At 35.8% G+C, this 22,046-nt stretch overlaps 1 protein-coding gene across 1 annotated transcript in view; it reads right to left on the bottom strand.

Annotated features, from left to right (window-relative positions):
* Positions 1 to 22,046, bottom strand: part of ATR (ATR checkpoint kinase) — a 181,805-nt gene that overhangs the window by 103,706 nt on the left and 56,053 nt on the right. The window contains exons 19-23 of the mRNA XM_090278685.1: positions 20,787 to 20,930; positions 11,232 to 11,325; positions 9,871 to 9,996; positions 2,243 to 2,449; positions 1,351 to 1,464 (exon numbers count right to left, since the gene is read on the bottom strand). Coding sequence (XP_090134811.1) covers positions 1,351 to 1,464; positions 2,243 to 2,449; positions 9,871 to 9,996; positions 11,232 to 11,325; positions 20,787 to 20,930 — 685 coding nt within the window. The remainder of the gene's footprint in view (positions 1 to 1,350; positions 1,465 to 2,242; positions 2,450 to 9,870; positions 9,997 to 11,231; positions 11,326 to 20,786; positions 20,931 to 22,046) is intronic.

Raw genomic sequence — 22,046 nt, 5'->3', positions numbered from 1 at the left:
ACAGAGAAACCCCCCACTGAAAGGAAAGAAAGAATCCCCAGAAAAAGTGCTAAATGAAATAGAGAAAAGCAAACTATCAGGCATGGAATTCAAAATATGGATTAGAGGGAAGCTCAATGAGCTCAGATAGCTCGAAGAAAACTACAAAGAACTCCAGGGAAACTACAAGGAACTTACTGAGAAATACACCAGCATTAAAAAGGACATAGAAGCTATCAATAAGAGCCAAGAAGAAATGAAGAATGCAATTTCTGAATTGAAGAACACAGCAGACAGAATTAAAAGCAGGGTAGAGGAAGCAGAGGATCAGATGAGTAAGCTGGAGGACAAGGTAGAAAAAAATTCCCAGACACAGCAACAAAATGAAAAAAGACTAAAAAGGAATGAAGAGGGTTTAAGAAAACCGGAGGAAAGCATGAAACGTAATAATATCCGTAATAATACCAGAAGGATATTAATGAATAACACAAACAAACGAGCAAAACTGAACCAGAGACATGTAAACAAGGAGCAAACTAATAGAGTGACAAGGGAGAAGGGGGGAGGAAGAGACAGGGTGTAAGAAGGGGAAGGGTCCAGTCAAGGAACATGTATAAATGTCCCATGGACATGGACAACAGGGTGGGGATTGATAGTGGGAGGAGGGGTGGGCGAGGTGAGGGGAAGCAATGGGGAAAGACCTGGGACAGCTGTAACAGAAAAATAATTTTTAAAAAAGATTTAAAAAGAAAAGAAAAGAAAATGGTACCATTTTTCATCTATCACATTGGCAAACATTTAAAATTTTGATAAAATACTTCTGTCAAGGGAGCATAAACTGGTGAAACTTTTTTTGATAAAACTCTGTACTTGCTCTGAGACATTTTAATTTCTAGGTATTTATACTATGGCATATTCACTCCAGTGCTCAGAAATGAATGTATATTCTCTAAACCATTTTTTTTGTAAAAGTAAAACATTAAACACAATCGAAATGTATTAAATTTCTTAAATAATAATATATCATTATTGAATATTAAATCATTGAAAAAATTAATTGTACTGACATGGAAATTACTCAGGATAAACTGTTAGAAATAAAAGAAAATCAAGTTACGGAATGTTATAAGTAATATGGTCTCTTTGGTGGAGAAAACATACATGTTCATACATTAATTGAAAATTTTTAGAGTACCTATAATAATATGTTAAGAGGGTACACTTCGGTACTCAAATTTTTATCATGAACTTATATTACTTTGATAATAAAAATGACAGTTAAAAAAAATAAGAGTTTCCAAAGTACAAAATTTACAGATTTCTTACTAGAAGCTAATACATAAAGCCAGTAATGACTATATGCACTCTTACCTGAATTGCATAAGCAGCTGAATCTTGAGCTCGGCTGTTATCTGCATATGCAAGGTAAGCTCTTGTTAGTTCCATCAATAATCCATAGGCAAAACTTGGATCTTCTACTCCAGTCTCAATAAAAACAAGAAAAAATTCAAGGATAATTTATATAAACTTTTCTAAAGTGTACATACAGTATCTTCTATGGTGAATTTAACTTAGAAAAGAAAAGAATAGTAAGGTTCAAACTAAGTTTGGTACCAAAGCTAAAATATAATCTATAGCTAAGAAGCTAAATCTAACACTTTTAAGGCTATTTATAAGGTATATTAGCATCATTAAACTTTTACATAATCCAACAATTTGTGTTTTTTGTTTTTTAACCTTTAGGGAAAAAATTGTATATATGTCATTTCCTAAATTGCATTCTGTGGAAGTCTGGTCACTTGAGAAGCTCCAAGAAATAATTTTAACACAACTTTCTTTTGGAGACCGACAATGTGCACAAATATATTAAAAGTTTAATTTTGTTTTAAAGGATTTCCTGAAGTCATTTGATCACAAAAAATTTTTTATACACACACTATTAGAACACTCTGGGAAATTATTTTCCCATGGAAATACTTAGCAATAGTGTTTAAACAGTAATATTTAAATATTTAATTACATTTTAAGTATTTGTCAAAATTAGATTAGGAAGCTTATTTAAAACAACACAGCACACCAGACTGGACTCAAACTTTGTTTTTGGCCTAAGAACTTTGTAATAGCATTAAGGAATAAACTCAGAAGTTACATAAATTGTCTAATTTAGATCAACTTCCTCTGAAGATAAACTCAGTAGTTCTTTATAAATGGAATACAGAAACCCTAAGAGAACAGCAAATCATTCCAAATTACTATTACTTACCACAAACGTAAAATCTTTTCCTTGGGTTTCAGTTGTTGAGAAATCTAGTCGACCTGGATCTATTGCCCCCAATTCCCCTAAACATTCCCCACAGAGCAACCGAGCTTGACAATTTGCATCTTGGCAACCTTTCAAAAGCACTGTCACCAGCTGTGAGATAACAGGTTCCACTGTTTCACTATCTGTTGCATATTTTATCAGTTTTTCCTAAAATAAAAAGAGAAAGAAAGTGTATACATAGCTTCTACAAAATGGCATATTTTCCTAACTAGAAAGTTTAAAAATATTAAAAAATATGACATAAATATGACATTAAATTCCCATATCTGCAGTTTTTTTAGCTATTTTTGATGTTCACCTAATATAGTTTATAGTATGTTCCATGTGTTTGAAAGTTTTAATCATTAATCCATTAAACAAAGAGTCACTGAATATTGTTACATCAGCACACACAAAAAAAATAAGTAAGACATAGTTCTTATTCCAAGTTCACAATCTAATGGGAAAACAGACATGTAAACAAATTTAGAAAAACAGAAGAGACTATTCTCAAGCCAGTAAAAACTTAAGATATTGTACTTGGGTAAGCACTTTAGAACTAGATTTATTTAGTTTTCTTTCTAGCAAAAGTATAGCATATGTAAGCATCTCAAATTCTATGTTAAAACCATGATTCAAATTAGAGTAATATATTCCAAAAGAAAAATGAAAAGACATTTTATCTCATCTAAAATCTTCAATATGCCATCACTTAAATATTAGTATTACAGGTTAACTCAGAAATAAGTACAGAAAAGAGGAACCACTAATCAAATAGCTAAACTAATATTTAAAAATCAGACATTTATTTACTTTCTAAAATTAGAAAACAGTAAGGAAAAGAACATTTTAGGTGGCAAAGATAAATGCAGTTCATACTCAAGAGAATACAAATTATGAAACACTAAATGAAAGGTAATTTAAAATATATACAATGGAATACTATGTAGCCTAAGAAAAGATGAAATACTGCCATTTGTGACAACGTATATGGATCTTGAGAATGTCATTCATACTAAGCAAAATAAGTCAGACAGAATCTAAGTCAAGAACCATTTGATTTCACTCATACCTGGGATATAAAATTGAAAGCAAGAAATAAACAAACAAAACTCATAGACACAGACAACAATATGGTGGTTATCAAAGAGAAGGAGGGTGGGGTAATAAGGAGTAGGGGAGCCGACTATATGGTGATTGAAGATTTGATTAAGAATTTTTTAAATGAGTGTATGTTTAATGCATCTATTTAGACAGGTTTTTTAACATATAGATCCAAGTCCATGATTTTCCAAATGTTTAATAAGTTGTCAAGACAAATCCATGCTTGCTCCAATTATATGAAATGTCATTTTTATCATATACTAAAAGTCCATATATACTTGGGTTTATTTCTAGACTTTCTATTCTTCCCTACTGGTCTGTTTAGTTATGCACCAGTATCACACTATTATAATTATGGAGGCTATAGAGTATATTAATGTCTGGTAGGGCTACTGAACGCTCATATTTGCCTTTTTGTTCCCCAGAGTTTTCCTAGCTAATTTTACATGTTTGTTTTTCCATATGAACATCAGTATAAATTTTTTTAGTTTAAAAATAAAAAACCTGGTATCTCTTTAGGATGGCATTCAATTTATCAAGTAATCTAGGCAGAATTAAAATGTTTATAATATTGAGCACAACTATCCAATAAACAAGTGATGCTTTCCATTTGTTTAAATCTATTACATTTTTGGGTTCTTTCAAGGTTTCAAAGTTTTCCTCTTATTGGTTTACACATTTATTGTTATGCTTATTCCTAAGTATATTATTTTTCTTGTTTACTACTGTAAATTGGGTTTTCTAGCAAGTCTTCTACCCAGTTATTGCTTGTTATATGATTATTGATTTTTATACCCTCCTACTGAATTAGTTTGTTGTCTGAAACAGTTTTATTACGAATTCTCTACAGTTTTCCAAGTATATTAGTGTATCATCTGCAAATAAGAGTTTTACATCTTTTCTAATTTTTATGTCTCTATTGCTCTCCTCTGGTCTAAATTTATTGGCCAGTACTTCCAAATGAATGTTAAATTGTAGTAGAATTAATGAGCAAGCTTCCTGTTAGTAGGAATGTATCCTATTTCCCCATTAAGTATATGTATGTATATATGTGGACATATATACATATGTATATGTATATATACATACATTTATAATATATTGAAATAGTGTCCATCAATTCCTATTTTCTCAAGTGTCTTTATCTGAATGTTACAGTTTGTCAGAGGCTATTGCAGCATTTGTGGAAATAACAGTATGATTTTCTCCTTTAATGTATTAATATTCATACAGTGAATTATATTAATGGACTGCCAAATAAAAACCATTCTTTCAATCCTGGAATAAATTACAGTTGTTCATGGGTGTTTTCTTAATGTAAAATTCTGTTTGATAATATTTCATTTAATTTTTTGCTTTGATAATATAAGTAATAATAATCTTTAATTCTATTTTATGCTGTCTTTATGAGGTTTAGTGAAACATACAACTGTCCTTTAAAAAGTTATGTTTTCCTTCATTTTCTATGCTCTGGAATAATTTAAATAGCACTGGGACTATATAGTTTTTAAACATTTGATAAAAATCCCCCTGTAAAACCACTGGGCCTGGTGCTTTCCTCTACTCATAGTTCTTTTGTAATATTTACAGAAATTAGTCTTTTAAGCTTTCTATTTCTACTGGAATCAACTTCCATAAAATATATTTTCCAGGAAAAACACCCAGGTTTACCAATATATTTGCACAATAGGTACAAAGTAGTTCCTGTGATTTCTAAAAAATATTTCCTTTGTTTCAATGGTTATTTCTGTCTTGTCATTTCCTCTTTGCACATTTGTGATTTCTGCTTTTTGTTCTTCTTCAGGTTAGAGATTTATCTATTTTTGTTTATTAAATAAAAGAACCATAATTTTTATTTATTAATTTGTTCCACTTTTCTCTTTTCAACATCATTAATTTCAGCTTTTATTTTTTATTACTCCCTTCCTGTGCTGTTATTTCTTAAATGAACAGCTTTACTGAAATATAATTCACATACCATAAATTCAATCCTTTAAAGTATAAAAACCAGTGGTCTTTAGTATATTCAGAAGGTTTAAAATATTTACAAGTACAACCATTACTTATATTTAACTCCAGAACATTTTTATCTTTAGTTTTCTCCTTATCAACTTAAAATAAATTTATCCAGGTACTTACTGATACTAAATTATATTAACCCTCACTTAAAATAAAAATCCTTTAACAATCTGAGGCCATTATATCTTATTCAGACTACTCAAAATGACTGCAAGTGAATTTACCTTCTTACACTGCCCAGTTAACATATTAGCATTGGGGCTTTACATTAAAGGAAGTCTTGTCAGAGAATTCAGATGTGATTTATCTTTTATGACACAGGTAGCAAAGTGCAGCAGCTGTGGCTTTTTCCTGAGCATATAAGAAATCTTGAGTTCCCAGATTTAGTCATTTAAATCCAAGAGGTGATGATCAATATAAAGTTTCATTAGTTAGACCATGACCATGTCATCTGCTTAGAAATAATCTAAACTAAAAAATCTCTTTGCCAAGAGGAGAGGTCCTTTGCTATTCATACATACTTATATTAAAATATAAAGCTTGAGGCCCACTGACATATTAAACATATCAAAGGCCATGTAGTTCAGTATTTTTTTATTACCACTTCTGAAAAACATAACTATCACCTACCTGAAATGTCATGTTCTAAAATTCCAAAATATATTCAGTAATAGATATGATTTAGAAACTATTTTTAGATACAAGTCTCCACACTCATTGTCACATCCATGCTTGCCTTTGTCCATCCAGATAGACAGTTCTTTGGGCGCGTCTTATCCTGTCATCTTGTTCTTTTAGGTCGCATTTTTGGCTTTACTATTTACTTTGCCTTTTTCCCAATGTTGTAGATTTCCACTAAAACAAAACATTTCAAAGTCCCTTCAAATTTACTAATCTGATCAGAATTTTGCTTTTAATGTATATAAAAAGATGAATTTTTGTGAGTGACACCAAATGCATATTTAAACGTCATTTCATCAGTTTTGATTTAATATTCTTTTGCCTTTTGAAATCAGAAGTAGCAACTGATTATTTCAACTAAAGCCATTATATGAAGGAAGACCTACCAAAAAGTACAAATAAGTAAACATTAGTTCCCCGTTAAGGTAATATTCAATTAAGGGCCCAAGGATGATCATGGAGGGGGAGGTTGCTTTCTCCATAAGACGGCCTTTGATAACATCTTCCATGAGATGCCTCCCTAACTATGGCAGAAGGCAACACTGGTAGGTAACCAACTGAATTCTTCAGCCCCAAAAGAAGAGAATTTGCCTTCACAGAATGATAAAATACCATCTCTCCCTTCTGCTAAATATTACAACTTGAAGAAAATAAATTCTTTAATCTAAATTGCGCTATCCAGCAAAGCTATAGTTTAGAATGGAAGGGCAGATAAAGTGCTTCCCAGACAAGATAAAGCTAAAGGAATTCATAATCACCAACCTATTATTACATGAAATGTTAAAGGGACTTATTTAAGAATAGATCAAAACTATGAACAGTAAAATGACAATGAACTCGCAACTATCAACAAGTGAATCTAAAAAACAAAACAAAAACAAACTAAGCAAACAACTACACCAGGAACAGGATAATAGATATGGGGATCATTTGGAAGATTATCACCTGGGAGGGAGAAGAGGGAGAAAGGGGGAAATTGTGCAGAGATCAAGAAACATAATTGGTAGGCACAAAATAGAAAGGGAGGTGTTAAGTAGAGTATAGAAATGGGAGAAATGGGACAACTGTAATAGAACAATTTTAAAAAATGGAAAAAAAGGCAAAACAAAAAAACAAAAGAAGAAGAAGAGTATAGAAAAGGGTGAAGCCAAAGAACTAACATGCACGATCCATGGACATGAACTAAGGGGGATGGGATTGCTGGAGGGAAGGGGGGTTACCAAGCAGAGGGGAGCAAAGGAAAAAAAACTAGGACAACTGTAATAGCGTAATCAACATAATATACTTAAAAATAAAATAAAATAAAATCATGATACTTCTTTCATAAAACATCTAGGGGTTAACTATGGAACCCAGGTAGAGGTTTGGGGCAACGGGTAAGCAGGGTAGTTCGATGTAGTATAGGGCAGAGAATGAGGCTATAACACTGATAATGTAGAACCACAGTTAGAATGGCATAAATCATACACTCGAGGAGCAAGGCACCTCACATATGGTAGGACCATCTCCATACTGGCAGCTCCTTGCATTGGTTACACAGCTGAAGGACCCAGAAGCATGTACTCATTACCATCATATATATGTTTTGTCCTAAGTAAATGCTTCCTTCTATAATGAAAACAAACATAGCACTAACTCCTGAGGGTCTTAAGACTCTCACATCTTATCATATGGGCTCTTGATACGCAAAATAAGTACCATAGCTAGATTTTTCCATTTTATAGATTTATAGTGATCTGGTATTTTAAATGCAGTTCTCCGTGTCATCAAGATGAGGGATAATCTACATTATACTGACAAAGAATAAAGTTCACTGGCCCCATGAAAAAGTAAACTTAAAAATTTAGCTTCAACAAAACTAATAAAAGTTAATTCTGTCAAAATGTAAAATGGCAAAAAAACTAAAATTTTATATCACACCAGAACCGGGAAGGCGCGCCCTATGAGCGCCCTTTGGGGCCCCGGACCTCAGTCCTGAAGCGACGCCCTGGACCTCGTGTGCGTCTTACACGAGGAAACTGAGCTCGGAGTGCGACTGTCAGCCGCAGTCACCCACTCTTGACAGTCACCCGCGGCGGTGGAACCGTCCTCAGTCGCCGCCTCTCCGGACCCCGCTTTGTCCACAAAGTCCCGAGATGGCAGTCGCGTGCATGCACCCCGCGCAGGTGCATGGGCAATGGTTTGGGCGCTGCTGGTTCGCAGAGGGCTCCTGGGCAGGGTGGACCCCCAGTCAGCCCTTAGATTCCTCTTTGTCCTCTTCGTTTATTTACAACAGTGTCGCACCTGGGACACGTTTTCAGTTAGTGCGGGAAGGAGGAATGATGCTTCCTTTCCAGGGCTCCCATCACACCTATAAATCCCGCTGCCACCAGGATCTGCGGTCCGTACCCCGCTCCCCACCGACCTCTGACCTCCCGGTCTCCCCAGGGTCACTGCTGCGCAGGCACCTGAACCTGACTGTGCCCCATTATTTTCTATCCGCAGCCTTTGTCCTTGCCTTTGCCTTTGTCTCGCGACTGCCCATTACAGAAACAGGGGTCTCCAAAAAACCCCAGAGCTTGCGGCTGGGGAATGGGGAGAAGGAAGCAGCTTTCGGGATGCCTTCACATGCTTGGGGCTAGTTGCTAGTGTCTTTGTTATGCAAAATGGCTTTGATACTTCCAAGGCCCAAGAAGATGGGAGGGGTCTTGAACTGTGGGATGGTACGGAAGGAGCCTACAGAGCCTGGGTAAGGTTCTGTGAATGGTCAGAACTGTTTGCAACACCCACTGCGTCAGAGGATGCAGTCAGGGATATATAAGCAGATGTGGACATTTTGGCTGGGTCAGGGATATATAAGCAGATGTGGACATTTTGGCTGGGTCTTGCTCTCGTTCTCTGGCTCTCTCGCTCACTCTCGTGCTCTCCCTCCATGTGGTTTGGAGGAGGGGGCTCTCCAGGTTGCTCTCTCTCTCTCTCTCGAGCTCCCTCCATGCGGCTTGGTGAAGGGGCCTTCTCCATGCGGTTTTGAGAAGCTAGGTTCTCCATGAGGATTAAAGAAGCTGAGTTCTCCATGCGGTTTTGAGAGGGCTCTCCAGGCTGCTTTAAGAGGCTCTCGCCATGCGGTTTTGAGGAGAGGAAATCCATGCGGTTTGCAGGAAGAAGGCAGTTTACAAGGAGGCTGAGAATCCAGGTGGTTCTACATTAAAAGCTGGCAGGCACCACGGCAGAGAAGACCTCCCCAATCAGATTTGAGTGATTGGCAGCTACTGGTAAAGCTGAACTGTGCCTAGGAAGTAGGGAAATGGTGTTTCCAACTTTTCTAAGGCTGACCTGGTTTGGTAGGGGGAGGCAGAACTATGTGTTTGTGGGTATTTTAAAGAACATAAGACTCAACAGCAGAAATCTGCAAATAATCTAAATCTATTTAACTGTTAAATAAAGTTTTTTCTTTTCACTAAAAAAAAGAAAAAAAATTTGTATCACAGTTATCTATAGGAAATTATATGAGAAGAGTCACATAAATTGCTGTTCAAACACATACACTCTTACTCAGGAAGATACAGACCCAAAATATAACCATCAAATCATGACCCTTCAAAGACATCAAAAAAAGCCCTGCAAATCACTGATATTCAGCCTCAAAACACACAGACTGTTGATTCTAAGTCAGATTTAATAATCTAGATAAAATTAAAATCATTTCTTTCATTGAACCTACAGAATCTCAAGCAAATACACCAATCTATCATCTAGTCTTTAAACTTCCAATTTCTTTTCTATAGCTTTTTCATATCTTACTATACCTGATTTTTGTATAAGGTTTCCTTCAAGCTTGTTAGAGCGTGAATACGAACATCTACATTTTCATGTTGAATTGCTTTCATGGATAGCTGAAGAGTTGTCTGAAGATCAGTACTCTCAGAGGTTTCCTATATAAAGAGCACAGAGAGATACACCTAATTAATTAACCACTTCAGGAACCATTTAGAAGGCCTGGAGTCCCTCTAAAGTTATCATTAAAGTAGTTAAATTATACCCCTATTAAAAGCAGTTTTAAAATATAATTTCCAACTCTTCCCTTGTATAGCATATGTCATTTTTAGTAATTCTCAAGGAAAGAGATTTCATTCTAAAATCTTTATAGAATGGAGAAATACATTTTCCAACTAATAAGAATTTACTTATCTAAAAGAAATCTTTCTTGGTAAGAAACACAAGTTCCCCTTAACTTACAAAGGGCTACAGAGCCTTGAATCAGGTCTATAGATTATGCACATAACTCACCTCTTCCTTACTTGACTACTGATTTTCTTATGACTATAATGAATTACCCATTAAAGAAGAAATAAAGTCTTCAAAACCAATCATGAGGTCTGTAGTAAATACCTCTGCTACTCTGACCCAAGGTCAGATATCCCACTTTCTGCCCTAAAATTCTATAGAATCACCATTAATACTTTCATAATTTCAGAGTTCACTGAACTTCAAGATGATTGAACTATAGATTATTCCCCTTCTAAAGCTCAGGAATTAGTCAGATCTGAATTTTCATACCATAGTTTATAGCACAACATAATTAAAATCATCCCACAGCTTTTCTGTCTGTACTGAGAGCATGCAGTTATGGTAGCTTCTTCTTTTGGGGACTATAAGTAGGGCATATTGACCTGAGTACTAAAAGCACAAGAAATTTATTTTTTACTCTGAGTTCTACCTAATGTTATTACATCTTTGAACTAAATGCTAAAATTTCCTTCTAAATATCATGGATTATGATAGGATTATCTAGTCACCCAAAATTAACCATCAGAATATGATTATAGCCCTGGCTGGGTGGTTCCGTTGGTTGGAGCATCGTCCCACACACCAAAAGGTTGAGAATTCAATTCCTGATAATGGCACATATGTAGGTTGTGGGTTTGATCCTGGGTCAGTGAGCACACAAAAGGCATCCAATTCATGTTTCGCTCTCACATTGAAGCTTCTCTCTCTCTCCCTTCCTATGTTAACCCTATAAGCATATCCTTGGGGAAGGATTAAAAAACAAAGTATATGACTATATTCTCCCTAGATAATAATTCTAAAGAATCTCTTTCAATGCATTGGAACTTGGGCACAATTTTGTTTCAGTGACCTCCTAAACCATAAATAAAAACTTAAATACCTTTCTGTATTCCTGTAGAACTGCTTTTATCTTTTCTAATTCTAGATGGTCAGGTAAAAAATATATTTCATGAAGAAAATCTTGCACAGCATCCCTAATAGTCAGTTGGGAGAAAAAGAATTATTTATAAAGAGAATGCACATTAAAAATATATAAAGCAGAGGCTGAAACTAAGGCCAACTTAATGCACATACAAAAGTGCTAGTTAATTATTGACATTCAAAGTGCTCTTCTTTACTGTGTCTAGGATGCTCAATTAATTAAAAGCAGCAAATAACCAAACCTAAGGAAATAACACTGTGGCATCCTGTTACATTGGTGGCTATCAATAAACTATACTTCTTGGTATACATACCCACGTATATTATTCACTTCTTCTTCAATTTGTGCTTGGCGTATGACCTGCTCTAACAATACAGCAAGAGATGCTGTGCCAGTTTGGGACCTAAAATGGTAAAAAGTGTCTAACGGCTTCTGGCTGTGTTTGTGCTCATAAGAATCCTGAGTCACCATAAAAGAAGTCTGGCCAAAAACAAGGTCAGGTCATATGCACATGGACAGGCCACAAGGAAAGAGAGGCTCTGAGATTACACGGAAAAGGGGAGAAGTGCAGCCACGTCTACCAGAAGACTAGCCATACCAATGACCATCCATAAGACAAGGAAAGGAATCAACCAGCTGAACTCAGCCCAGATTGCAAAATTATGAGTAAACTGAAATGCTCATCCTTTTAAGACACTATGTTTAGGAGTGTTTGTAATGCAGCAAGAGAGTCAACCAAACCCCAAAACAAATTTTTCCTAAAGAATTTTAAAGAAAAATTAAAATAATTCCTATTGAGGCAACAAATTTTAATTTGTTTCAAATATAATACTCTAACCTTTCTGGGTCCAGAAAAAGTGTTTCTAAATTCTAGTCTTCATTAACTCATGCAACAAATGTGCCTAATTAACTATTATGTGCTATTATGTGCTAGACAATGAGTATTTAATGATAAAGAAAGCTGAAAAATTCCTTCACTCAGGCAGCCTAAGATCTATCTAGCACTGGGTGAAAAAGAAACTTTTTTATTTTTAACAGCTTTATTGACATCGAAATGTAAGGTGTACATATTTGAAGTATACAATTTTGTAAGTTTTGATGTATCTATATCTTCATGAAACCATTACCACAGCTCTCCCTCTCACTTATCCTCTCCTACTTCTTATCCCTAGGCAATCACTGATCTACCTTGTTTCAGTATAGATTATTTGAAATTTTTTTGAATTTTATGTAAATGAATCTGTAAAGTATATACTCACTTTTGCCTACATTCTTTGAATTATTATATAACTTTGCTGTCTACTCATATTATTTCATGTATCAATAATTATTTCTTCTTATCGGTGGAGAATTTTTTAATGATATGAAAAAGGTAGAGAAATGATTCCTCTATAATAAACAGAAAACATATATATTTGTATGATGATCCAAAGTATTTGAAAAGTGATCTAGGTCAGTGATTATGCTCTTCTACCATGTATAAAATATCAAAAATAATATTTTAATTAAAAAAAATTACATTAGCCTTTTCTTCTGCATTTCCTCCCTCATTGGAGAGTTACTAATAATTAATGAGGAGAGCAAGAGTATATAAGTAAGTAGGTATATAAGTAGTACTTAACTCCTAACTTCTCAGAAGCAAACGAACTATGATACACAAGTGCAAAAATGGAAAAACAAATGTATATGTATAGGAAGACATTCTAAGCTAAAAAGTAGCTGGAGTGAATAATAAAAATTGAAAGGAACAATGTATGTTCTTGTAATAGCAATCTGGATTGGTAATAGCCTGATGCCAATTTTAGAAAATTTTGAGAAAGCATTTTAAGAAATAAAATGTGGCCAGATTTTAGATGAGCTATTTGGAATTTGTCGGTTAGGGAATGGAGAACCACAAAATGTCTCTGAATGCTGGAATGATACAAATAAAAAAATGCTTTTAAATTCATATTTAATATAAAAAAAAAACAGAATAAAAGCTTACAGGAAGGGAAACGGGTTTAAAAGGTAATCTAGGATGTCGGAAGAAGATGACGGCGGAGTAGGTAGCAGTGTTGTCTGCTTGCTCCCATTGCAGAAGGACTTGGAGAACAAACATGGAGTGGAGTGCCTGAGTGAGAATTTCTGATAGAGCGAACAGGGCAGGGAGTGTGGGAGCAGAGTGGAAAAGGGCAGAGAGCTCGGCCAGCACTCTCCAAGCAAAGTCGCTGGGCTTCCCAGGCTGGAGCCTCTGCCGCACCGAACCCAAAAGGGGGAGCTGCAGACTGGCTCATTAGCCGGGATCTGCTTGGAACCTTTCCCCTGCCATAGGCACTCGGACCCGCAAAGTCCTGGAGGGAGCCAACGAGAAGGTTTCGTTGAAACAGCTGGAAGCGTGGGAAGACAGTGAATAGCCCAGAAAGTGAGATACTGTATGAACTGAGTCTAGGTGGGGACTCCCTGGGCTTGTAACCCTGGGCTGGAAACCCTGCGCCCCAGGTGCTCACATCACGGCTTCACCAAACAAAAAAGCAGAACTGAGCCAGGGAGAGGAGGCCATACAGGAAAGCTGTGGTGAAAATGCAGACTCAGTAGGGACCCCAGGCAGGCAAGCGGTATGCACAGGCGCACAGTAAGGCGCAGGCAGCCAGGGACACAGGCCGGTGCTGCTGCTTGGAGGCAACAGAGACTTTTTTGGAGACAGGACCCGAAGCTGGGCAGAGACTAGAGGTTTGCGCACTGGCGTTGCTAGACAAGCGTGAGAGTGCTAGAGGGTGCCGCAGAACAAGTGGGGAGAGACCCAACTCAGTGCGGCTCACACCAGGAAGCTGCAGCAAGCCCACAAGTGAGAGAATAGCAGCCACACAACCCAGCTAGATATCCTCAGAGCCAGCCAGCCAAAAAAGACTTGAAACCCATGGAATTCTGACCAGGGGCGGATCCAGAAAAAGAAGGACAGCACCCAAAGGTTGTACTGGGGAAAAACTCTTTAATCTGTTTCTTACCCTCTCTCCATCCTATTCTTCTACTTTATTTTTGTTTGTTTGCCTGTTTTGTTTATGCTCCCTCTCGCACTAAATAAATAGCATATAAATGTTATATAAACCTAACACTATACACTTCCAATTTCTCACTTCATTCTGCATTCTTCCCTCCCTTTTTCAACACACAATGTAAACACTACTTACTGTTTCGCACAACCTTGACCCTACTTGCTACTACTATTATTCTACCATCTTATCTCTCAAAAATCATCTATCAGCTAAAATAACTATTATCAGTTTTCCATATACTATAATAGTCCTAACCTCTTTACATCTATATCAATACTGGCTCATTAGCTACTGATATTGTGATTGTGGGTGGGGGATATTTTTGAGGGTGTGGGTTGCTTGCCTGGGTTGTATGTTTATGTTTTAACAGCATCTCCACAAAAGAACTCAAGACAAGGTGGGCAGAGTGACTCTCAGTCAACTAGCCAGAGGGAAGGTTCCACCAAAGAGTAACTGAAATACAATCAGAAAGCTTAAACAAATGACATAAAGGTCATCCCAAGAGCATCAAGCTCAGGAGATCAAAGAGAATGCACCACTGATCCCCCAGGTTTCCTACACAGAATCTCATACCACAAAAGCAGGAATCAAAGGAGACAAATCTAAGAAACAAAAACAAAGAAGAAGCATCCAACATGGGGAGACACAAAAACAACCTCCCAATGAATAAAGAAAAAGAGGAATCCCCAGAGAGAGAGATAGATAAAACAGAGCCAAGCTATCTATCAGACATGGATTCCAAAAGAATGGTTATAAGGAAGCTCAATGAACTTGACAAACTCAGAGAAAACTACAAAGAACTCCATGGGAACTAAAGAGAACTCCAGGGAAGCTATAAGGAATTTACAGAGAACTACACCACCATAAAAAAGGACATAGAAACTATCATAAGAACGAGGAAGAAAGGAAGAATACAATTTCTGAACCGAAGAACACAGCAGAATCATCAAAAGCAGGCTAAACGAAGCAGAGGATCGGATCAGTGAGTTAGAGGACCATGTAGAAAAAAATTCCCAGACAACAGAACAAAATGAAAAAAGATTTAAAAAGAATGAAGAGGGCTTAAGAGAAATGCAGGACAACATGAGACTAAACAACATTAGAATCATAGGGATACAAGAAGAAGAAGAGGCGCAAGGTATAGAAAACCTGATAGAAAAAGTAATGACAGAAAATTTTTCTAACTTGATGAGAGGAAAAAGTCATGCAAGTCCAGGAAGCACAGAGGGTCCCAATGAAGATGAACCCAAAAAGGCCCACTCCAAGGCAACATCTAAAGACAAAGAGAGAATCCTAAAAGCAGCAAGAGAAAAACAGCAAATAACACACAAGGGAGCTCCGATAAGGCTATCAACTGATTTCTCAACAGAAACACGACAAGCCAGAAGGGAATGGCAAAAAATATTTCAAGCAATGAAAAACAAAGGTTAACAACCAAAACTACTCCGCCCAGCAAGGCTCTCATTCAAAACGGGAGGTGAAATAAGGAGTTTCTCAGACAAAGGAAGACTAAAAGAATACATCTCCACCAAACCAGCATTGCAAGAGATGCTAAAGGGATTGCTTGAAGAAAAAGAAGAAAAAGAGAGGGAGAGGAACACAGGTACAAAGGGAAATGAGTAAAAACCTGTCAATAATAACCTTAAATGTAAATGAACTAAATCCTCCAATCAAAAGACATAGGGTAGCGGAATGGATACAAAAACATGACCCACATATATGCTGTCTACAAGAGGCACACCTCAAAAAAAAAGACTTACACAGACTGAAAGTGAAGGGATATAAAAAAGTATTCCAAGCAAATGGACATGAAAAAGAAGCTGGGGCAGCAACACTTATATCAGACAAAACGGATTTCACAGCAAAGGCCATAAAAAGAGACAAAGAAGGACATTTCATAATACTTAAGGGAACACTCCATTCAGAAGATATAATCCTGGTAAACATATATGCACCCAACATACGAGCACCCAAATATATAAGGAAAATACTAGAAGACTATAAGAAGGATATCAACAGCAACACACTCACATTAGGGGACTTTTAACACCCCATTATCAACAACAGACAGATCTTCAAAGCAAAGAAACACCAAGGATTTTGAGGCACTGAACAAAACACTAAACCAAATGGACTTAGCTAATATATATAGAACTTTTCACCACAAAGAAGCAAAATATACATTCTTTTCAAATGCACATGGGACATTTTCAGAGATAGACTACATAATAGGACACAAAACAAGCCTCATCAAATTCAAGAAAATTGAAACTGAAATTATATCAAGCATCTTTTCAGACCACAAAGCCTTGAACTAGAAATCAACCTCAAGGAAAAAAATCCAAGATATCCAAACTCATGGAGAATGACTAACATGATATTAAATAACGAATGGGTTAACAGTGACATCAAGGAAGAAATCAAAAAATTTCTGGAAACTAATGATAATGAATACACAACAGCCCAAAACCTATGGGACACAGCAAAAGCAGTCCTGAGAGGGAAGTTCATAGCAATACAGGCATATCTGAAAAGCACAGAAGAATCTCAAATAAAAAATTTAACCCTAAAGCTACAAGAACTAGAACAAGAACAAACAAAGTCCAGGGTGAGTAGAAGGAAGGAAATCATCAAGATCAGAGCAGAATTAAATGACATAGAGACTAAAGAAACAATTCAAAAGATCAACTAAAGTAGGAGCTGGTTCTTCGAAAGATAAACAAATTCAACAAGCCTTTAGCCAGGCTCATCAAGAAAAAAAGAGAGAAAACCCAAATAAACTAAATCAGAAACGAAAGAGGAGAAATCATGACCGATATCAGAGAAATACAAAGGATTGTAAGAAATTACTACAAACAACTCTACAGCAAGAAACAAGACAACCTAGATGAAATGGACAAGTTTCTAGAAACATATAATCTTCCAAAACTAAATCGACAAAAAGTAGAAAGCCTGTACAGACAGATAACAAAGACTAAAATTGAAACAGTAATAAAAAAACTCCCGGCACACAAAAGACCTGGACCAGATGGTTTCACAAGTGAATTTTACAAAACATTTAGGGAAGAACTAACTCCTACCCTTCTCAAACTATTCCAAAAAATCCAGGAAGAGGGAAGACTCCCAAACTCTTTCTATGAAGCCAGAATTACCCTAATTCCAAAACCAGGTCAAGACACAACAAAGAAAGAAAACCAATATTGCTGACGCACATAGATGCTAAAATCCCCAACAACATACTGGCAAACAGGATCCAGCAACATATTAAAAAGATTACACACCATGATAAAGTAGGATTCATCCCAGGGGTGCAGGAATGGTTTAATATTCACAAATCAATAAATGTAATATACCACATAAAGAAAATGAAAGACAAAAGCCACATGATCATATCCATAGATGGTGAAAAACATTTGATAAAGTACAACCACTTATGATAAAAACGCTCAGCAAAATGGGAATAGAGGGAGCATACCTCAACATAATTAAGGCTATATACAAGAAACCTGAAGCCAACATCATACTCAATGGACAAAAACTGAAAGCATATACCCTGAGATCAGGAACAAGACAAGGATGTCCACTCTCTCCACTCCTATTCAACCAAGTATAGGAGGTTCTAGCCACAGCAATCAGACAAGTAAAGAAATAAAAGGCATCCAAATTGGGAAAGAGAAAGTAAAACTGTCATTATCTGCAGATGACATGATAGTATACATAGAAAACCCTATAGACTCCACTAATAAACTACTCGACATAATAAGTGAATCTGGCAAAATAGCAGGGTACAAAGTCAATATTCAGAAATCTAAGGCATTTCTGTACACAAACAATGAAATATCAGAGATAGAACCTAAAAAAAAAATCCAATTTACTATAGCAACAAAAAAAAAATAAAGTACCTAGGAATAAACTTAACCAAGGAGATAAAAGACCTGGACTCGGAAAACTACATAACACTGAAGAAAGAAATTAAGAAAGATTCAAATAAATGGAAGCATATACCATGTTCATGGATGGGAAGAGTCAGCATCATTAAAATGTCCATACTACCCAAAGAAATTTACAGATTTAACGCAATTCCTATTAAAATCCCAGTGACATATTTCACAGACCTAGAACAAATACTTCAAAAATTTATATGGAACTAAAAAAGACCCCAAATAGCCACAGCAGTCTTTGGACAGAAGAACACAGTAGGAGGAATCACAATACCTGATATCAAACTATACTACAAAGCCACTGTGATCGAAACACTCTGGTACTGGCATAGGAACAGACATATAGATCAATGGAACAAAATAGAGAGCCCAGAAATAAACCCAGGTCTAAATGGTCAACTAATATTTGACAAAGGGGGAAGGAACATAAAATGGAGTGAGACGAGCCTCTTCAACAAACAGTGCTGGGAGAACTGGATAGGGACGTGCAAAAAAATGAAACTAGACCACCAACTTACACCACACACCAGAGTAAACTCAAGATGGATCAAAGATTTAAATGTAAAACGTGATACCACAAAAGTCCTAGAGGAAAACATAGGCCGGAACATTTCATATATCCCACTTAGCAATATTTTCACCGATACATCTCCTAAGGCAAGGGAAATAAAGGAAAGAATAAACAAATAGGACTATATCAAACTAAAGAGTTTCTGCTCAGCTAAAGAAAACATCAGCAAGATGAAAAGGAAACCAACTACATGGGAAAACATATTTGCCAATGATACCTCAGACGAAGGACTGATCTCCAAAATATATAAAGAACTTACACATCTCAACACCAAGAAGACAGACAGACCAATTTAAAAATGAGCAAAAGACCTGAACAAACACTTCTCCAAGGAGGATACACAGAGGATCCATAGACATATGAAAGAATGCTCAACATCACTAGCCATCAGAAAACCACAATGAGATATCACTTTACACCAGAATGGCCATCATCAACAAATCAACTAACAACAAGTGCTGGCGAGAATGTGGAGAAACAGGAACCCTAGTGCACTGTTGGTGGGAATGCAGACTGGTGCAGCCACTATGGAAAACAGTATGGAAATTACCTCAGAATAACAAAAATGGAACTGCCTTTTGAACCAGCGAATCCACTGCTAGAACTATACCCGAAGAATCCTGAAACACCAATTCAAAAGGACTTATGCACCCTTACGTTCATAGCAGTGTTGTTTACAATAGCCAAGTGCTGGAAACAGCCTTAGTGCCCACCTGTAAATGAGTGGATTAAAAAACCGTGGTACATTTACACAATGGAGTACTATGCAGCAGAAAGAAAGAAGGAACTCCTGCCATCTGCGACAACATGGATGGAACTAGAGAGAATTATGCTTAGCGAAATAAACCAGGCAATGAAAGAAAAATACCGTATGATATCACTTAATACAGGAGACTAAAGAACAACACAAACAAATGAACTAATTGAACAAGGAACAGAAAAAGTTATCAGAGGGGAGAGGAGAGAAGGAGTAAATAGGGGAAGGGTCTAGTAAAGGAACTAGTATAAATAGCCCATGGACATGGACAACAGGGTGGGAACTGACTGTGGGAGAAGGGGTGGAGGAGAAATGGGGGAAAAAAATGGGACAACTGCAACAGAAAAACAATAAAATTAAATTTAAAAAAAGAAAGATAATCTAATAAAGTAGTAAGAGTTTCAATTAAGGTAAGCTAGAGAGCAGGTGAATATCATGGTACTCAACTATCGGCCTTTTAACTGTGAGAAGAAAGGTAAATTTAGCCCCACCTTTTTCTAAACTGATGAAAAATAACTGAGTTGCTGACCCACTAATTAATAAATTTAAAATTATTAAAATGGTAGCCATGTCACAACTGAAATAGCATCAGTTCAATACGTATTGTCTTAAAGTATGTCGATTACTTTTGTTTACTGATGAATTCTAAATTTAAGCTATTATTATGTGAAATATTAAAGGGACTTATTTAAGAAAAAGAATCAAAAGTATATATATTAAAATTACAATGAATTCACAACTATCAACAACTGAATTTAAAAAACAAACTAAACAAACAAGCAGAACAGAAACAGAATCATAAACATGGAGATCATTTAGAGGGTTATCGAGGGGAGGGGGAAGATGGGGGAAAAGATAAAGGAATTAAGAAGTACAACTTGGGAGGTACAGAATAGATGGGGATGTTAAGAACAGTGTAGGAAATGGAAAAGCTAAAGTACTTATATGCATGACCCATGGACATGAACTCAGGGAGGGAGTACTGCTGAAGAGAATGGGGATACTGGGTGGAGGTGGGTAAAGGGGGAAAGATTGGGACAACTGTAATAGCATAATCAAGAAAATATATTAAAAAATAAGAAAAATTCAATGTAAAAATAAAAGAATATGAACAGTTCCACATTATCAACAGTAATCCTAGTACCTTGATACATAAAAATACAGTAATAAAAACTTGCTTGTTATCTTTATTATCAATTTCAGTTACAATACCTGTTTTCAATTATGAGGTAGTGAAATATAGCTGCAGTTTCCTTCGGCTGAATAGGTATGAGAGGTAACAAAGCTACTATCACATGACTAAGAAGGGAGCCTAGGTAAGCATGATCCAGGCAACGAACAAAGCAGTCCCAAGCTCTATGGGAAAAAAATAAAAAATAAAAGTTAAAAATCACACTATTTTTATTATTTGTAAAGCTCTATCAGTGAGTTATTAGCTAAACAAATAATGACACAAGTAATAAAATTACAAGATATTTGTAAAAATGGAATAAAGAGCTGCACTGTATAATCAAATAATAAATATTAAGACAAAAAAGCAAGTTAAAAACATGCTACCTTTTGGGGCAGGGTTAATATGAAAAAAAAATGTTATGTGTGAGTACGTTTGCATTTACTTCTATTTTTTAGAAAGAGGGGGTTATGGAAACTAGATTCTCTGAATGTAGCTTAAAACAAATTTGAATTTGGGACAATGTAAATGTGTTATATGATTTTGAAATTAAATAAAATAAAGGGTAAAAGCAATCTCTAAAACTTTTAAACAAAGTGAAATGAATAAACCTAACAACATCAAGTTAGCAGTACCTGCACATAGAAAAGTTATTTCACATGACTTTAAAACATGTCATTTATTGTGACTATACATCTACAATAAGTTACAGTCTAAAGACATACAGAACCTCCAAGAAGTTTAAACTGCATTCAGTACTCTTATTGTTAGCAGTAATATTTAAATTAGATTAGCCAAACCCTACAAATCTCAATGGCCTAAAAGTAGTGTAGAGAGGACTTAAGGGGTCAGTCTGTTTATAAGAGATACTTAAGGTGCCAAACAACCAAATGTTTGACATGTGCACCTCATTTGGATTCTAATTCAAACAAACCAAGATCTTTGGGAAAACCATCTTTGAGACAACTGGGGAAATCTGAATGAATATAGACTGAGTTTAGAAGATATTAAGGAATTCCTATGAATTAATATAATAATTCATAATGGTTACGTCTGAGGTATGTACAAGTACAATGATGTAATACTGGGTTTTTTTTTTAAACATTTTGACTAACAGTAAAAAAAATGGAGGTAGAAGACTACATAAGATTAACAATGTTGATAACTGCTGAGGTTAAGAAACGGGTGTGTAGAGATTCACAACATTATTCTATTTCTTAGTATGTTAAAAGATTTCATAGTAAAATGGTTTTAAGGAAGTAAACACATTCCCTTTTCAATACAAATAGCTTTTCTATCTT

The sequence above is a fragment of the Furipterus horrens genome, unplaced genomic scaffold (assembly GCF_987537825.1).
Source record: "Furipterus horrens unplaced genomic scaffold, mFurHor1.1.pri manual_scaffold_1, whole genome shotgun sequence".
NCBI lineage: Eukaryota > Metazoa > Chordata > Mammalia > Chiroptera > Furipteridae > Furipterus > Furipterus horrens.
This window is presented reverse-complemented; position numbering and strand designations above follow the sequence as displayed.